The sequence below is a fragment of the Chelon labrosus genome, assembly GCF_963514085.1.
Source record: "Chelon labrosus genome assembly, chromosome: 3".
Taxonomy (NCBI): Eukaryota; Metazoa; Chordata; class Actinopteri; order Mugiliformes; family Mugilidae; genus Chelon; species Chelon labrosus.
Window position 1 is genome coordinate 10,547,905 of NC_140339.1, and position 19,605 is coordinate 10,567,509.

At 45.5% G+C, this 19,605-nt stretch overlaps 1 protein-coding gene across 4 annotated transcripts in view; it reads left to right on the forward strand.

Moving 5' to 3' along the window:
• The window catches only part of neo1a (neogenin 1a), a 159,805-nt gene that overhangs the window by 39,416 nt on the left and 100,784 nt on the right, over nucleotides 1-19,605 (forward strand). For all 4 annotated transcript variants that reach the window (XM_084541004.1, XM_084541005.1, XM_084541006.1 and 1 more), the window contains exon 2: nucleotides 17,492-17,815. In XM_084541004.1, coding sequence (XP_084397130.1) covers nucleotides 17,492-17,815 — 324 coding nt within the window. The remainder of the gene's footprint in view (nucleotides 1-17,491; nucleotides 17,816-19,605) is intronic.

The following is a 19,605-nucleotide window of genomic DNA, read 5'->3' on the forward strand; positions in this document are numbered from 1 at the left end:
GTCTGACTCCGATGCTCTCAAACGCACAACAAGCGCTTGATGATGTGCAGCACATCACAACATATTGGACTACATGGGTTTTTTTTTTTTTTTTTTTTGCACCTGTTACACCAAACTCTAACAGACAGTCATTCAGCTGACAGCAGAGATGTTTATTGGTGGACAGAGGAGCTGGGAGAAAGATGTCAAGGCGAGGAGTCTGTGTTTTTTAGAAAGGCTGGGATTCACAATAAAGAAATAAAGAAAGAAAAAGTCAACTTTGTTGCTTGATTGTCTGAGGCAGTGTGTGTACTCTGTGAGGTTCAGGGAAACCCTTTCGCGTCATCGACCAGTCCTGGTGTATGTACCTACGATATGCATGGTTGCGGTTTAGGGACATGCTGGAGCTGCTGAGGGATTAACCCCACAGAGTCCACACACACACACAAATATTTGATGTGCTCAGGCGTTACGTAGTTGGCGTGTTGTTCTGTTTTCACATTTTTAAGAGCTGATAAAGCATTGTTTGTGATGACTAATTCCCTGACAGGTGTCTAATAGCTGCTTGAATCGAGTCATTTAGATGTTTGTCCCCCTTGTGAGCTGATGGAACATAATTGCGAGTGGTAATTTGCTCACAGAATAAAATAGGGACGAAGAATTAATTTGATCTGCTCTTGGAAATCCGTCGGAAAATTCTGAGCAACGCCAGTGCCATATGCCCATAGCATATCCTATGGTGTGCCCGGTGCCAAGCTGCAGGGTGCAGGCAGGAAATGCCATATTGGCCTCACAGGACAGTGAAATCAGTGGTTGGGCCCCCAGGGCGTGGACACATGGTCCCAGATTGCCTCATTCTCTTGTCTGTTTTCTTTTGTCCTGCTGATATTACAAGCTCCACACTTCTAAGAACGCTTTTGAACCTTTGCCATGAAGCTTTTCCCCTTTCGATTCCTTTTTCTTGGACAAATGCAGAAGTGGTAATGGTTAGACATGAGTAGAAGGACACATGTGTGTGATTTGGACATAATAGACTATTTTCTTTCAGTCACAGCCAGTTGGACGGGCAGCTTGTTGCTTCTTACAACATGTTCAGACTGAAGCCGGTGGAGTATTACCTATATCTTGGCCATAGCTGGATGGCCCTTGCTGGCCAACCAGGGTCCCCTTAATATGATTAAAACGGATTATGGCGTCGTCTGCACATCAAAAGAGCCAAGACCAATTATCACCCCTGCCTTTCAACGCGCCGGCCACTCCTCCTCCCTCCTCCCTTCCCCGCAAACGTAAAAGGGAAAAGGAGAAAACCGAGTCCAGGCTCTCGTAACACTCCAGAAGCCCCACGCTAATGGATGGATTCATCCTTCATCAGGCCTTTCATGTACAGTATTAAGCAGTGATGGTGCACAGTTGCCAGTGCTTTGGCTGGTCCCTAAAATAGACGGAGCGTCAGAGCCAATTATCCCACACCCAGAGGCATGTGCAAACAAGTTCGTATGACAGAAATATGGTGTTCTGCGGCAGTCAAAAAGAGTGGGACGCTCGCAAAAAAACATTCCGTACCTTCAGGTAATGTTTGTGAAAATTTAATGTTTTTGCAGATTTTCATGTTTTTGAAGCAGATTTCGTGTGCAGGGAAGCGGCAGCGACAGCTTTGCTTCGTTTTGCTTAGGTGCCCATTACCATAATCCCCCCGTCAGAACGGGTCTTCCATTACCCCTTTGTGCTGTCTGTGCTCATGACAGGAAATCAAATGGATGTGGATAAAAGTAGTCCCCGTGCCTCCACCCTCCACATTTTACAAGCCTCGCACACAACACGCACAGACACACACACACACACACACACACATGCACTGCTTTGCTAAATTACTCTCATAGTTTCACTTCTCTCCAAAGTGCCAGAGCCTAAGCGCTTGAACAAAGGTGCCCCCCTGGATCCCAACCACCCATCAAAGGCAGAACTGGAGTCAACCCAGAGTCCTGTCAGGAGTCAAATGAAGCCATTAAAATCCCTTTTTCCACTGTCCTGACACTCGCGTCTTTCTTTGTGTTCGGCGTGGAGCTCCTGCCTGCGCGGAGAGGGCGAGGCAGAACTCTTGGTGCAACTCGGCAACCTGTTTTTTTTTTGTTTTTTTTTGTGTCAGAGCCATTAGAGCCACAGTATGGCGGATACAGCATTTAAAAGGTGTCTATTTCTCAGTAAATCGGCCGTGTGTTAACTGACTAATAAAGTCTGCCAGTCAGGCTTTATTTGTACGGCACCTCTTAAGGGAGATTTCAAAGACAAGAACAACGCTTCTGATTTTGTTCAGGTCGGGCTGGGTTCAACACCGTGTGGACCCTGAAATGTAGATGTTAACAAATCTTCACTGGGGCGCAACAGTGGACAGCTCCTTAGCGTCTCTTCATTTCTTCCTAAACCCTCTACATCTGCTTTTGTCTGAGCTACCCGAAGCAGCAGCAGCGGCAGCACAGAGTGGAACTGTTACCTGCCTGTGAAGATAATTACGCTATATGTTGCGAGCTAATTCCAACGGGCAGTCTGCTCTTCGTATCGCTGCACCACAGCTGCTCTCAGCATGTGGACTTCCAGCTTTCCTGCGGTTCTCCGGTTTAATCACAGATCCTTCGCGAGCCACGGCCTCGGATTTCCAGTCCCCCTCCTCATGCGGGTTTATGCCTGCATTGTGTTTACATACACGGCACGTATGTATATGAAATGCTCGGGGTATACAAGTAAATCCACAGGAACCATGTCCGTTGTGGGCTATTAGCAGGTGAACACTCAATCACAATCCCCCGCAAGCATGTAAACAAGGGCTGAAGTGGCCTCTGTGCGCTACATGCTACATACCGGCCTGCCTTTTGGATAACCTGCAGCCAGCAAGGCCGACATTAATAATTTAAGCAAACACACCGGAGTGATGGAGCAGACAAGAGAACCCAGCGAGAAGCACTCTAGTCGAGAGAGGCTATTAAATATGAAAACTATTTGTGGTGACTAGTAGTATTTTTGATTTCCTGGAGCTTAGAGTCTCATGCGCTGCAGCGCCGCTGAATTGTTTGATCCGGAAAGATTAGGCTGTAAAGTGACTCAGCCTGCATAGGTGCTTCAGAGCAAATTAACTTTACCCCAAAGTAGCAGCATTATAGACCCTATTAGTTGAATTTACAGTTTATTCGCGCTGGTCATTGTTGCTAATGACTAATCTGCATGACTGAACACACACACATATCCCAGCAGATGTGTTCCCTAGTTAACCTCTGTCAGCCGAGTATAATGCTCTCAAACACCCGGAGCTGACTGCCTACTACTTGTGTATTTATACATTCATGGGGCGCTGATGCTGTGTGCTTCATGAAAAACACACCGTCGCACACACACACACACACACACACTTACTGGAGCCATATTCTTGTGTTGAGGATTAGATGCGTTCAGGGCCAGAGAGCGCCCATCTGGCTGCAGCTCTCGCCTTGGTGTGGTGTTTGGGTAGGCTGGTGGGACGAAACCCCCGGGGGGGGAAGGGCTGCACTGCACACAAATCATTACTGCTCATCAGTTGCTGCCACTCACCCGCTTATTTACTCAGCATCTTGGCTTGGCTGAGACGCAACACACGCAACACACGCAACACACACAAACTAACCCCACTGTACTGCACATACGGGAGGGAAAACGCGTCGTAGTTTGTGAGCGCCGAGTCGGTCAATACCTCCACCTCAAGACACACAACTCATCATACACCTATTCTCAATCGCGTTTTCACAGCTGGTATCGGTGTGTGTGGTTTTCATTTGGCAGAAGACTCTCAAACGAGCCTCAACATGACAGAAAAGTGTTGCTTCAGCGGTTACGCACGCCTCTATCCAACACCTTCGACTGTGAATTATTTATCACCGCCATACCACGTACGCTATATGTAGCATATTAACTACATAATCCTCTCATCTTTTATTGATGCCCCTTTGATACTAGTCCCACTGATAAGATTGATAAGAGAGCTTAGTATGTAGGCCGGTAAGTAGGTTTGGTGGCCACAGTTGAGCCAATAGTGATGAAACTTCCCCCATGCCTTACTCAAAATGCATTTTCCTTAGTTGGGGGGGGGGGGGGGGGGGTGTAACACGGACCAGATTGCTCTGGAAGAGATTACGCCTGCTTATGATATACTGTAAACACTTGCACACAAGCCTGTCATGCTCAGTGGTTGACTGTTTACACACCTCGGCAGACAGATAAGGGGGAATTTCAGCTGTGCTCTGATCAAATCTGCCACAGGACAAGTCTGTGTCAAGTGCTCGTGGTCCCTGCTTCCGGTGTTTTTATTGTGAGCGGTACAGATGGATGAAGACACAAAGGTGGGAAGGGCGGGAGGAGGAGGGTGGGGAGTTCTCCCTTTGATGGGTTAAACCTCTTGGTTTGTGGGCTGCTGTGTGCGCACACGGACACACATGCATGTGGTCTCGGCTCATAATAGAGCCTAGATACAGACCGTCAGTGTGCAGGAAATGGGATTCATCTATCTAAACTCGATGAGTGAGACGCACCAGCCTCCGCGCTGATAGGACGCTTTTGTGAGTTGAGCACTGCCAAATTGATTCTGATTATATGATATAATTGGTGCAGACAATCGAGCCACCGCTAAGGAAACCTCTTTACCTCTTTAATGAAAGCTGATCCACCCGAATATCCGTGGACATCAATATTTATACAAATAACTTCTAGTAACTCCTTTGTTTTGACCTCCAGAACGTCACAAATACTGGACTCAGACTGCAGACGTTTTGGGCTGAGCTACCCTTAAATTCAATTTTCTCCCCCCCAAGAATCAGCAGGAATATCACCTCAGCCAATTGATCTAGCTCAAAGTGAGACATCTCACTTTTCCCAACTCACTGATGCACTGACGGTACGTGCCCACTAGCAGCTGGGGACAGACGGGGAAGCAGCAACATGGAAGCAGCTGAAGCGACGCTAACGCGAGACAAACGATCCAGAGTTTGGGAACATTTCATACCCGCAACAAACGGAGAAAACTGTCACATGCAAGATTTGTAAGCTGAACCCTGCGCACCATGGGGCCACCTCAGCTTTGCATCGACATTTCACGAGGAAATGCATTCTGGAAAAGTCAGACGCATCTTGGTAAAATAGTTAGCTCCCAAGCTAGTAGCTAGTCAATTCCTTTTGTTAAAGGAAATAAAGTTTATTTTATTTCTGTGGCCATTTAAATCAATATTAATAACAGCCATTGTTTTTATGTGCAGTTCATAATCTCACTAGTCGTCCAAGTAGTCGATGACTAGTCACCTATGAGAGTCGTAGTTGATCCCTAGTTGGGATCTCCCATGGTATGGAGTACTGGCCCAGATAATCTTGTAATGTGAGAGCTTACAGATCCGCTCATTAACCTCCCAAACGGCTCACAGATCGATCTGAGCCCATCCAATTACTATCAAACATGTTTGGTATTAAAGATTTAAAGTTTGTACGATTACATCAGTGCTTTGACAATAAGAAACGAGTCAGATCATTCTTCAAGGACACAAAGCAGCTGATGATGTTGCCAAGCAGTGGTAAATATTCCCAGACCTTGAGGCTAACTGTCAGTTTTAATACCCTTAACCCATTTAGCCTTCTTCTTTGTTTTTTTCCCACGGCAAAGTACGATGAGGTACGAGGAACTATTTCTTTTCTTCATCTTCTTCTGATTTGACTGGTGCGTCACCACCACCTGCCAGACCGGAGTAACAATCAGCAGATTTACGGCCAGTCGTTGCACCGCGGTTTCCGTTTTGTTCGCGTCCACTTTCCTGTCGAGATAACGCGGGGTGGTGCATTCAGCGTTGCCTGATCTGTCATGATAATCTTAATTATATCCTGTAGTGTGTGTTGCGCTGTTACTTTCAAGTCTTGGTGTGTGTGTGTGTGCAAGTTTGAGATTAGGGAGGAGGACATTTGTAAAGTTTCTTTTTAAGCCTGATTCCAAAATCTGGTAAGATTATAAAAACGCCGTAGTCTGACTTTAGACGTACAGGCGATTTTTCCAGCTGAATTCAGTTATAGGTTTTTACCTCTGTAAAATATCATGTCATCAAGAGCATTGTGCCTGTAAACACAGATAGCGCGGGCGAAGGAGTGAACATATATTTTATGGTGTGATATTGGTGTAGAGATGATTGGACGGTGAGAAATTACACCCATTGACATTGAGTCACTCGGTGTCTTTGTGTTGCCGCTGAGACACCAGGCCCTCCTTTTTCATTTTGCTCTTATCTAAGCCAGACTGATTGAGGCCACATAGCCATAATTCTTTTTCTAAACAAATAAGAAGAGCCCCCCCTCTCTCACAAATACATACTGAGTGACATTCACCTTGCTGTGTCCTGCTGATTTTTTTTTTTTTAACGGCTTGACTGCACAATAACAACAAAAAAAAAACATTACTTTGTCTTGTTGCCACATCGCTGCACCTCTTCCTCACCTGCAATATGATCCACATTAGCATCCACAACAGGCCGGGAAGCTCCTGCCGGCTCGGACGGCAGGACTGAGAGCAGAGATAAGCTCACTCGGTAATGAGTGCTCGGCCTCTGTTGGCCAGGAAAAAAGAAAGAAAAGAAAGAAAGGCCCTTCAGTGAGGCTGCTGGTCACACACATGTATTGTTGAGAAAGTCAGTCTCCGTGACTGAGAATGCAGTTTTGTTTTTAGGACGTGAGTTGATGCGATGCCTTGTTTATGGGCGATAGTTATACTGTACTTCAACTCCCATTCACGCCACCTGTGCCGCAACGTCCACCCAGGCCCTTTTGTCGTCGTGGTTACACCCTCGGAGGCCGGCGCAAGCTTCATGCTCGGCGGCGGAGAGAGAAAAGCTGGTTACAGTGGCACAAAGGTGCAAACAAAGAAGTGTAATGGTTGAGGAGAAGTGGGCGAGCGATGGGAAAATGAACGTATGAAAAGCAAGACCTTCTGAATGAAACAACGGGCGGTCCCGGAGGAATGAGAGGGAGGGAAGGAAGGAGAGGATCAGCAGATAGCATCGTTCTGCTGCATATCGTTCTGTCTTTAGCTCCGGTTGAAGCATTGCTCTGCAGCTTAGTCTGACTCTTACCAGCCGGCTAAACCTAAGCAGTGGCTGTCTACCAAAGGGCATGGCATAAGGGTCTTCACTTTCAAAAGCTTGTTTCCCAATACATTGCAAATATTGCTACATCTGCTCAGTCCTGTGTTTGGACACAGACCAAGTAGGTCACTTGTCTCTGCGGTTAGAAAACATCCCATCCTGCTTTGCTGTGTTGTGGATAATGAGGGAAAACATGAACATAAAACCCACTTTATGAGGATTAAAACTAATTTGAGGACAAAGTAAACACAGCAAATGGCACCTAATTGTTAGCCAGTGTTTTTGTTATGCATATGTGCGTGTAGAGGAATGTACACCGATCAGCCGCAACATTAAAACCACTGACAGGAGAAGTAAATAACGTTGACCATCTTGTGACAATACAATGTTCTGCTGGGAAACCTTTGGACCTGGCATTCATGTGGATGTTATTTAGACATGTACCACCCACCTAGACCAGACCAGGCACCCCCACCCCATAGCAATGGGGTTGAACAGAGGCCCCTCCCCTCAACCCATAGGACCCAAAGGCCCCCTCAGAAGGCCCATGTCCATTCTCTGATTAGTCACAACTGTTTTGGTGACACAAATATTAGGAAGGTGGTCATATTGTTATGCCTGATCGGTATGTGTGACTGAGATAATGGGGAATGGTCCTACTTGTGTGTGTGTTTGCAGGCCGGAAGTGGGCGGCGACTCAGGTGCACCCTTGTTAGACGTAAAATGCTCCGCTACTCCAGATGAAAAGGATGCCTTCATGGCTTCAAAGGGAGCTCGGCTATCTCGCATGCGACAGTATTAATATCTGAGAGACCTTCACGCCTCACACGGCCTCTTCATTTTGCAATCTAACTATGCTCCTGGTGCAAACACTTAACCCCTGTAACCACACTTAACTCCACTATTATTACTCCACTGTCTTCAGATAGCATTCCCCCTTGCTCCAGCCCCTTGCTTCTCAAATTTGCCCTGGATATTTGTCCAGAGTTATTTTAGGGGTCCTTTTTTTTTTCTTTCTCCTTTTCTTTTTTTTTTTTTTTTTTTTTTTTTGGAAGGGGAAGCATCCGGTTGCAAGTAAAATAGTAATTGAGTCTCCCTCCCAGTGTTGACTTGAAAGCTTTGATCTTTGCCGTACTCCAGTGTTAAATGGTTTCCTCCAAATCGCTGCGAACACGCAGCAACTGGCTGCTCTTTTATCAGCAGCCCACTAACGGCACCTCCTCGCCGAACCACTTTGAAGCTGCAAACAACTCACTCTGAAAAGAAGAAAAAAGAACAAAGGATAACAAGTCCTTTATATATTTTTTTGCTGCTCATATATATATTTCCTTATACAGACATATTTGTGAGTAGGTATTGTGCTTCTTAAGTTTAAAGGCAGATTTGTGGGGTTTGTTTTTGCGCGGAATGAAACTTTGTTGTTGACTTATCCGTGAGTGGGCGTTTGACTTTGTTTCTTTAGAGGAAAAATAATGCTGTAATTCTCATTTATGTGGCGGTAATTGGCCAGTGTAATAGTCCGTAATTGTTCAGTGGGAATTTGAAAATAGGGGACTGTGACTCAGCTCTCTCGTAATTAGTCGAATTTGCATGCTGATACTTATCTTTACAAGGGGAGGAAACTGAGATGGCTTTGAAATGTTTTTGTGTCTGGGGCTGGTAATTGGGATCAGGCTTATCGGGCTCGGATTGGCCACACTTGACCGCTCAAAGGAGCCAGAACCGAAGACTGCGATCGAGTGAATTGCTGCACGTGACCTCTGGCAGGCTTGTCTGTTGTGCACTGCATCCTGGTTCTTCATATGCACAGAAATGGTCACAACCCTGAGTGAAGAATCTTTTGGTTTGGAAAAAAAAAAAAATGACACCAGTCAAGGACAAAATAGGCAAAGACCCAGACTTTGAAATCCAACGCTGATAAATTGCTGGGTGTTGGACTGCGCAAAGCATACAGGATTATATTGATTTTCCTTCCTCTGTGTATGTGTATGTTTGTGTGAGTGAGTGTGATGGCAGAAAACCAGGGGCAAGAGAATGTAATATTGTGTTTCATTAAAAAATCTATAGCATATCTCATTACGGCCACATGATTTTCTTCAGTATCGGGGTTAGTGGGGACGGGGCGGAGCTGCTGGGTGGCAAGATGAATGTGCTTTCCTGTCACAGATGACTATCTCATCTGTTGTTGCTCGTGGAGTCAAAGAGGAACTCGGCTCAATCTGCCCGGGATGTTGACTGCTTCCCGGCCATGTTTGCGCAACGTCTAATGGCTTTAGAGCCGTATCAGATAACTCATCTCCACATGTCAGAGCGGATCTCTCATTTATTTTCTCTCTGGGCCATATAATGTTAACATCTCACGTAGAATCTCCACTCAAAAGGTCCATTTTTATCAAACAACCTGACCTGGTCGGATCAAAATGACTGCTTTCTGCCTTTTGAGGGTTTATTTGACTGAATCTCTGTTGTGGTGTGTGCATGTCTCCTCATCTATGACTGGAATTGGGAGTGTTATTGTGTTCTGGTTCCTGGCGGTAGTTGAAGTGTGCCGTTTGTCTCGGGCACCTGTAAGTTTGCTTGAGAGTTCAGTTTAAAGAGCAAAAAACAGTGGATAATGGCATCTGCTGCGACAGTAAGAATTTTCAACGGACTTTCTTCAACAGCCTGAAAAGGTTAGCCCAATTCTGAAATCCTGACATTAAGTGACGGTTTTAACCTTTAGTCCAACTGCTCCGTGGGTATCCGTCTAGCCCGAGAAGCATGCTGTTTCATGCTATGTCGCCGTCCAATTATTCCCGGCGAGGCGGTGTTTTTGACGTCCGCTCGCACTGTACGCTCCCCACTATCTCTGAACCAGCTCTCGCAGCGCGCCCGTCTGTGTCGCCGTCGTCTCAGCGGGCCAATCCTTCATCTTGGGCCCGCGGGGAGGCTGATAAGAGGGGGAATTTGTGCCTCAATCAGTGCTGGTTAATTATCACAACCAGATGAGGTGAGAAAGGTTTCCCCGTCTCCCCAGTCCCTCCTGGATCTGCCTCCCTCACGCACTCAGTCATGTCTTGGAAGGTCTGTGTCGCTTCCACTCAGATGTTATTTTCCCCTCTTTTCGGTTTTCTTTTATGGGGCGAAAAAATACCTCTGCACGCTGTTAGTCGCGCAGACAATCGGAGACATTTTGCAATGAACAAACTCAACTCCGCTGCGGTAACGTTGATTACTTGATTGGTTACTTTTCTGTCCAAATGACTTGATTGGCCCGGCAGATCTTTGCCAGATCATAATCGGTTCCCAATGGAGCAAGTCCAGACCAACCAACAAAAAGTTTCTGGGTGGGGAAAGTCCAAGCTGACTTCCAGTTCACTTGGGGCGGCTGCGGCTCAGGAGATAGAGCGGGTTGTCCACAAACCAGGGGGTTACCGATGTGAACCCCGAACCAAATGCAGATGAGGTTTGCCTCTGATGTGGGTACATGTGATACTGTGACTGTAAACTGCTTTGAGTACCAATAGTTAAAAAAGCGCCATATAAATACATCCATTTACTAATTCATTTTATTTATTGAGGCATATATTTATGATCCTTTTGCAGCAGGGGATTTTTGTAACTTGGTATCAGTCAAATCAAGTTAAATTCAGAGTTATGTTATGCTAATTTTAATAATCAAGATTATGTGCACATTTACTGCTCTAAGCTAATGAATGAAAGGTCTGACATCACCCAGCGTCTCGGGGCTCCTTTCCTGCATTTCAGACAAACACTGTCCAGACGTCATTCTGCGTGCTTGTGAAACTACACACAGGCATTTATGAGTTGGACTGATTTAATAAGAAAAGTGCCACAGCTTGTACAACAGAAGCCAAACAATTCTTCAAAATGTAATCCCCAGAAATATCTTTGACCTTTTGGAACATACACAAAAACAAGTTTTGGCCGGATTTCGTAGGCCGCTGTGGGCTGTTTAAAAGTTCAGTGTCCTTGCAGCTTTGGTCTCATTAAGTCTAGTGTTTCCGTGTACACTTGTTTTTTTTTTATTTGTTTTATTTTACTATTTGTCCTTTAGTCCATATAATCCACTCACAAGTCAGGATCAGTAAGTTTAATAATTAAAAGTGATGCCTCCTGAAGTCAAAAACAAAAAAGCGAGGACATTTTTTTCTTTGCTCTCACATTGACCAGTTTATTATCAACAATAATGTGGTCTTGATACCATTGTTTATCACTATACGGAGAACAAAGATGCACTGTGCTCCCAGAATAAAAACCTCCTCAATCTGCACATTGGACACGGCTGTTTAAATTTGATATTTTGCCGGAGTCTTGCATTGAAAGCATTCGCTAATCCCATTAACCACCAGCACATCTTCATCTGATTAAAAAAATTAATAAACAAAGAAAAAGACACTGACATTTGTTTTAGAATAACACGATGTTTTCAGTGCCACCAATGCGGACCTGTCGTCGCAGCGACCCTGCTCCGCCTGTGACCCTGTCATGTTGCCTCTGGGCCTGCGGAGTTTTGCAGTGGCAGCGAACATGCAGGATGACAGAGCGCTGTGGGCTGAAAGAATTGGATCCTTTCCTTATTTAAGCTGCCAGTTGAGCGGGTGCCAGCACAGGACAGCCAGTGTGCGCTCGGCACCCTAATCATTTTGTCCATCCCTTTATGGCTTGGCCTCGGCCCTTCATTTCATCAGCGGCTGTGGGGAAATGCTGAGAACACCAGAATAAGTGGGTTGTGGTATCCCTGATCCCTCAGGCATGTCAGGCGTTGCAGAGCACTGAAGTGGGCACGCTAACTAAAGAAGATGCATCTGAGTGTCATTCAGCCTCTTTGCTCTAGTTTGTCATTTAGTTTGCATTTAATTATTATCCTTCCTTGTGTTTTTTTTTCTGATGTGTGAACACTTCGTGTCATTTTAAGCATTAAACGTCCCTTATTTCATTGAACACACCGATCTTTCTTAATTAATATTTCTCCTTTCTTGCCTTATAATTAAATAAGTGTCTCCACTCAAATTTTAGCCTACCACTCTCTAACAGAACCCTTGAGGGGACCTGCGTACTCGATTAGCAAAGCACACCTTTTCCCTTTAGTCCCTGAACGGATGCTCAAATTTAACAAGTTGGCTGCAGTTTTCTTTCTCCCGCTCTATTAAAGACACCTAGCCCCCTCTGCGCTCGGGCCCCAAGATCACTGTAATTTCCCTGAGGGGTTTCTTGGTGACAGATGGGCTTTCGAGAGGGAGTTTGGAGTGATGGGAGGATGAGAGGTTCTGCAGAGAAGGAGGCGCAGAATCAAGGTATAAAAATGAAGGAGGAGAGCGCGGGAGGGAGGGCCGAGACAACCGTTTCCATTAGTGTCATTAAAGCAACGCCGACTCTGAGGGTGGAAGGACAAACATTGGTGAGATAGAAGCAGCAGAGAGGCAGGAGCTCGGTGGATGAAGTGCTCGGGGTCGTTGCAAAGCGTCTATCTGCTACCTTTATCTTTACCTGCGTGGAAGGCTTCCATTCATCCGTGATGCGCCATTCTGTATTCTGGGCTCATTGTTATCTTATAAAAGGCCAGAAACCTAGTCGCACGTTATAAAACAGGAACGCAGAGAGCGTGAAGCCTCTTCCTACACGATGATAACAAAGAGCATCCTGTAAGATTTAAAATCCCCACGGAGTGTGTTACTATTTCACGATGTCCAGGACTGGGCTGCCTCTTAAGTCCAAGCCACTGAAGGGTCTCTGTTGTTGAAAATGGGGCTGGTTTTGAGAGAGGTCTGCTCTGTCTCAAGAGCGGCTCAATAAGGAGGGTAGTCAATATGCCTGCTCTCAGGCAGTGGGTCAATGAGGGAGGAGGCTTCCTGCTGAGCCAAGGGTAGAATAGAAGAGAACAGGGAGTCTTTGTGTGGAGAGCAGACCCTCACCCACTACTCTTTATTGCCTTTACTGAGATATTACACACAGCGTCGAGAGGCTGACTTTGTAATCTACTGTGGTGGTTGTAAACTGTTTCTGGGTTTGTGCGGAAACAGAAACTGAACGTTGCCGTGGAAGCCGTGTCGCAAAAGTGAGTTTACTAGCTCCTCTACACTTGGAAAGATCACTGCAGCTATTTTTTTTTTCCTCCAGTTTTTCAAAACCCTCAAGCAACACATAGATCTTAAAGTTGTGGCCTAGTTCGCTGTGTAATGTCTGAAAACTGTCTTTCAACGCCGCTCCGAGATGGAAAATCCAGCCCCAGCTCCGTGTCTCCGTTCTGTCTCCGTCATCTGAGGGCGAGAGAAACTGGGAAGGAAGGGAGCATATCAGGGCATCACCTCAAGCCGGTGCGCCCAAACCTTTTACGGCTGCTGAGAAAAGTGGATTTGGGACAGAGGCAACAGCCCACACTTATCAAGGAGCACAACCTCATTTTCTAGCCCCTTGCTCTGGAGGTGTAGGTTCCTATTTTTCAAACCCAAACGGGGGCTCCCACACTGGTGGACCCTGAATAGATTACAACACACCGTAATGTGGTTTCTGACACCCCCCTTTTCCTTCTTTAACTCTGCAGCGGTGTTGTTAAACGCCTGTGGTGTTTCAGCTCTAATAAATTCTGGCAGAGAGATGTGTGTGTTCTCTGCAGCAGTTGTAAAAATCATTTCTGCGAGGGAAAACTTATTTTACTCGAGAATTCTTTGTACTGTTTGGTAAAAAATACAGTGATCACAGAAAGATTTTTTTTATTTTTATGGTGAAATTCACCTCTTCTCATTATGGTCTCTTTCAGCGAGGTTTGGTTAGATATTTTCCCCACGCTTTGATGTATGGGAACATGTGGAGTTTTCTGTCAATGAACACACTTCAGAACACATCAGTAGAAGGAAGCTTGTTCTGCGGGTGTTCATTAGGATTTTCTTTTTTTTTCCAGGCGTACAACTCTCAACCGTGTTAGTTGTCAAAAGTAAACTTTTCCTTAACTTTGACGTAAAAGTTGAACTTTGTCTTTAGCCTGAGTTTATTTTTAGTCAAATACATCAGATTGAGATTCTTGCTGACCTCATGTAGCCCACCTGGTTTTAATATTAACCACAGACAATGTTTTGGTTAAATATTAGGAGCCTGTATTAATATTAACCATCCCACCTTCATGTGTCTGTGAGTTTGGACTTTGGCCACTACCAGCGCCATCACAGTTTATTTTTTTGCGGTTTATCTGTCTAGATTTCAACTGGTATTAGTGGCATTAATTGAGTTCATGTGGAAATATCAGGTAGCCTGCCGTCACTCCCGGCTTATCCACATCCTTCTGCCCAATCTTATTCCCCTGCTCGGCCGACAGCGGATGTTGTGTCTGCAACTGAAAGCAGACGGTTTGCCATTTTGTTCCGACAGCAGAGCTGAAGCTAAGCCCTCCCCTACTGTTTGTGCGACGGGGATAAAAAGCTGCTAAAGGCGCCTGTTTTGGCTGCGATAGGATGCAGCAGGACCTTCTAGCCCATCCAGTTTTCTCCTCAGATAGAGAGCGGCTGAAGATGGTCTGCTGTCTGGAACGGAGCCAAGCCTGCGTCTGGAAGCTCTGTCCGGCTCAAACACCCACTGCTCCAGTAGTGCAAAGCAGAGATGATTAAGCATGCCACGGTGCCTCTGGTCTGCAGGAGTGACGAATCCCCCCACTGTTACTCCACTGTAGCCTCTCTCCATCTGTCATGTACGCCATCAGTTAAATATATTCTCTGGCGTTGTCACATTCTGCCCTGCACGTACGCAGGGCCGCTCTGATTTTATTGATTTCTTGAAATCAGCCGCACTCACGTATGATTCAGAGCCAAGTCCGCCCACGTATAGAGGAATTCACTCGCTGCCCGTTGTTTTGTAGCTGACAGCTGGTCACTACGTTTTGCTCCAGACAGCATTAGCATGGTGAATTTGGTTGCAGGACAGTGTTTCCTTGTGGTAACCATTTGAGGGACTATATTAAGCCTTTCAAATTATTTATTTGCTTGAATATAAAAAAAAAAAGTCAGAAAATGTCCTCTGAATTAAGCCAATTTTTCCAGAATACCTGAAACTTTCAGTATCTGGTAGTTATGTACAACAACCTTCCAGGAGAGGCGCAAGTGAAGCTACCGTAATGACACCATATTGGCAGTAAAGCGCAATGTCTAAGCTTTGAGAAACTGATTGCGCAAACCATGAGGTAGTTACGGTAATCCAAAGCGAGCTAGCGAAACCATGCCGCCAGCAACATTCGGTCTATATCAGTTGCTGCCATTGGTGTCGTCTTGGTCGCGTACCCTTGAAGGACAGATTTGTTCATCTTGATGTCCTTCCGGTTTGCATCGACTAAGTTTTGCCTGTCATTGCTCCAACATTTCACTTCCGTAGCCTCTTGTCGCCACTTCGATGCTAGCCTCTTCCTGTGTGCACGCCTCTTTACAAACAAAGTGTGTTTTATTCCTTACTGCTGTTTGTTTTCATCTGAATCTCTTATGTGTCACCCGTCTTTGCATCAACAGATCTCAGGTGTAGTAAGGCGGCAGCCAACGAAAGAGTGATGTTTTATTTTTTTCCTCTTCGAAGAGACTGCTAATCAATCTGGCCTTGATTCAATTAAAATGGCCAAGGTCTTCGCCTGTCCATGGAGACAGAATGAGGCCACTCTGCCTTTTCTCTGTGGCTAGTCGCCCTCCATCAATGAGTTAGTGTGGACATGATTGCACGGCTTAGTTGAAATGCCGCGTTGTCTTGCATTAATTCCTTAATGCGAAAGTGGAAAATTTTCTATTCAAATTCAGTCACTTTCTGCTGTAATTGTTTGTGCTTTCGAGAGAACTAAGTGCACTGAAAACAAGCAGCCGCCGTAATGGACCCTGCATTTCACTGGTACCCTGTTTGGATCTCACACTAGGGACTCGGTGCCACAAGGTAGAGAAATCACCTCTTAGTAGTTTAATAGCTGAACCATATCTCTCTTTGGCGCTTTTGTTCTCTCTCATTTTCTGTCTTCCCCTCTTTCCATCTCTTTCTGCTCTCCCCCGGAGACATGCCATTTCCTTAGAAGGGAGCAGGCATATTTTAAACTGCGTTTAACACTCAGCCACTGCATTATTTAAATATCTTCATACCCTCGTAATTATTTCTCGAGCTCTACCCCATCCCCGCAGAACTGATAATTGGTGTTATTTATCTAAACAATACCACTGTGTGACTCTTGGGGTGGGAGAGCTTGAATAATGGATGAGGACAAATGCAAAGCAATTGCACTTACTCTAACTTTGGCACTATCCATGTCAATGCGATCTTACCGTTCATGCTCGAGGAAAGGAAATGGCAACCGTGCTCCGAAGTGTTTACTCCTTCGCTGTACTCTGTACTTACAATGAAGCAAGAGGTGATATTAACTTGCCAGGGAGGCTAGACTGGGTTAAATTTGTCAGTTCCTCTTGCCCAACTCCAGTGGGGCTTGTGGTTTCATAATAAAAAGCCTCTTGGAGTCTCTGGGTTAGGCCCAGGCGCTTTGGCTGAAGGGGAGAATGAACAAAAAGATGTTTGGCTTTGGGAACATTTCGCTGAGTGTTTGGGGCACTTGGAGTCCTGCAGTTGTCCTTTCATTTTTAGAGCGAAAGTCCGTGATGTCTGAGAAGATGTTATTTGCAGTCCCTTGAACTGAAAGGCGGCTCGTACATTAGTTGTATGTATTCCAGATTGTCCTCTGCTTCAGGATAAATGTTTAAAAGTAATTTGTTCTGTTAAAAGTACTTGCACAACTTCACTTGGTTCAGTGTTTGTGTCATGTTGAAGCTTTTCCGATGACAGATTTGGAAGCAAGAATCAACTGTGCTGATCAGGCATAACATTATGACCAACTGCCTAATATTGTGTAGGTCTCCTTTGTGACTCCAAAACAGTTGTGACGAATCAGAGAATGGACATGGGTCTTCTGAGGGTGTCTTGTGGTGTCTGGTGACACAGTGCTATTAGTGGGGGCCTTTGAGTCCTGTGGGTTGAGGGGAGGGTCCTCTGTGGATCATCCCACAGATACTTGATCAGTTTGGGATCTAGTGAATTTTCAGTGAATTTCAGGCTGCATCCTGCTGGGGATGGCTGCTGCCATCAAGGAGTGTCATTGCTATGGGGTGGGGGTGCCTGGTCTGGTCTAGGTGGGTGCTACATGTCTAAGTAACATCCACATGAATGCCAGGTCCAAAAGTTTCCCAGCAGAACATTGAATTGTCACAATATGGTTAATGTTATTTACTTCTCCTGTAATGTTATGCCTGATCAGTAATAACTTACTGGCATCAGCGGCAGCGACCATGGAACAAATCAGCTGTCAGACATCAGAGCGATTTCATTGCTCTGATTCTTTCTTCACTCATATCGTTCTCCTTCTCGTTTCCCTCCAGGTTCAGCAGCGCAGCCCTTCAGCCCCTTCTGGTTCACAGTGGAGCCCCAGGACACACTGGCCATTCGGGGAAACTCGGCACTGCTCAACTGCTCGGCGCACAGCGACGGGGCCACGCCGGCACGCATAGAGTGGAAGAAAGACGGCACCTTCATGAGCTTGGTTTCAGACGAGAGGCGAAACATACTTCCTGATGGCTCGCTCTTCTTCAGCCACGTGGTGCACTCCAAGCACAATAAGCCGGACGAGGGCACCTACCAGTGTGTCGCCACTATCGATAACCTGGGGTCCATTTCCAGCCGCACGGCACGCCTCTCCGTAGCAGGTAAGGGCAATATTTTTAATTCATTTATTTTTTTTTAACTGTCTAGTCTATTTTAATTTTTACTAGTGTTTTTCTAGAGTGTTTTTTATGTGCAGTTGAGCCACTATGACCCAGCAATTTCCCTTATGGACCAATAAAGTCTATCTAAGTCTTAAGCCTATAATATAGGCCATGATATTAAGTGAAAAACGGAATTGATATTTGAAGTAAATACAGTTGTACAAAATGTGCAGATTGGACAAATGAAAGTATTCAAAGACTACCGTCTCTTTGTTACCCGTTCTGCTGAATGTTTGCTGCTCCTCGGCTGTGCTAAATGCACGCCTACGCATTCGATGCAAAAACATTGTTTGGTTGCTCTCCTTATTGTGTTTTCACCCTTCAGCTGCTCAGCCATTTCTTCCTCTGTAAATTCCTTCACCTCACTGGAGCCTGAATGCATTTCACCGCTGGATAAATGCTTGTAAAAGGGTCCGTGTTTTTTTCCCCTTTCTTCCATTACTAGTCCGACAATGTGACCTTGTTCGGCTTGGGAACAGCGAGTGACGTGGGATTATTAGGTGTTTTGAGTCAAGTCATGCCCCGAAATTCAATTTGCAGCTGGAGGAGGCACAGAATGCATTCGCTGTGTGCTTCCTGCTCTGGCAGATTTCAAAGACACTCGAGTGAGGCCTCTTGTTGACGAGAGGATAGTACAGTATAAGCCTCTCGGGTTCCGGGTGCCAGTGTGACGTTACTGTGATTCCTTTCCCGTTCACCGGTTAATGAGGATATATATATATATATATATATATTAATGTTGGAGAGACTGAGCAAGGAAGGAAAAATCTTTCAGTCCGGTTGTCTGTCTGCATGTGCGACAAGATTTTGTCTCGATACAACTTTGAAGCCTGTCGCAGTGCTGCGGTGTATTTAAAGGGCCCCTGTGGAGTTGTCTTGTAAACAAGGAAAAAAATTATACTTACATTCAGTGCTGCTCATCAAAACCCGCGGTGTGGATCCCCGGGGCTTTACAAATGTGAAGGACCTCCTCCTCCTCTGAGCATATTATAGTGTTTTCTGGCACATCACCACCACCACCACCACCTGTTGAGCAGTCAAATTGTGTATTTGTATGCCATCATGAGACTAAAAAAATGGGCTACAGTGACACATCTTGTCGCAAGTGGTCCAGCTTTTAAAGAAACTTGATGACATATTTGAAGACTATCGCCAGTCTAATCAGACCCTTTCACCGGTATTCAGGACGCATGTAGTCTTTATGGCGTGTTCAAGTGCAGTGACGTCACAGTCGGCCTTTGCACTTTGATATTAGTCAGGTGTGTCCGAACCTCAACGATGAAAGGAGCTTAAATTTGACGCCATACATTTTTAATTTCTAAGACCTTTGTAACATTGGAGATGCCATATTAACTTGTTTCACTGCTGCAGCTGCAATGCTCGCTGCTAATCCAGCAGTAATGGTGGATACGTGCCCGAACCAGAGTGCAAATAGTATCTCACCTCTGTGCAGACATATAATGCAGAGGGGACTTGTTCAGTTCCTGTTCCAAGATGTGTTCTGCTATCAGACAGCATCTCAGCCAGTGGGATCTGCCTGGGTCAGCCATGATGGGATGTTAGATTCAATCAATTTCTATTTGAAGAGAGGAGCAGCTGAAATCTGTCAGCGAATGCAGACGCGTGCACACACACACGCGCGCTTACACAGCCTCACTTTTTACAAGGAAATTCATAAACCTAAAACCATTGTACAAACGCACAAGTGTTGAACCCGTTATTGCATTTCT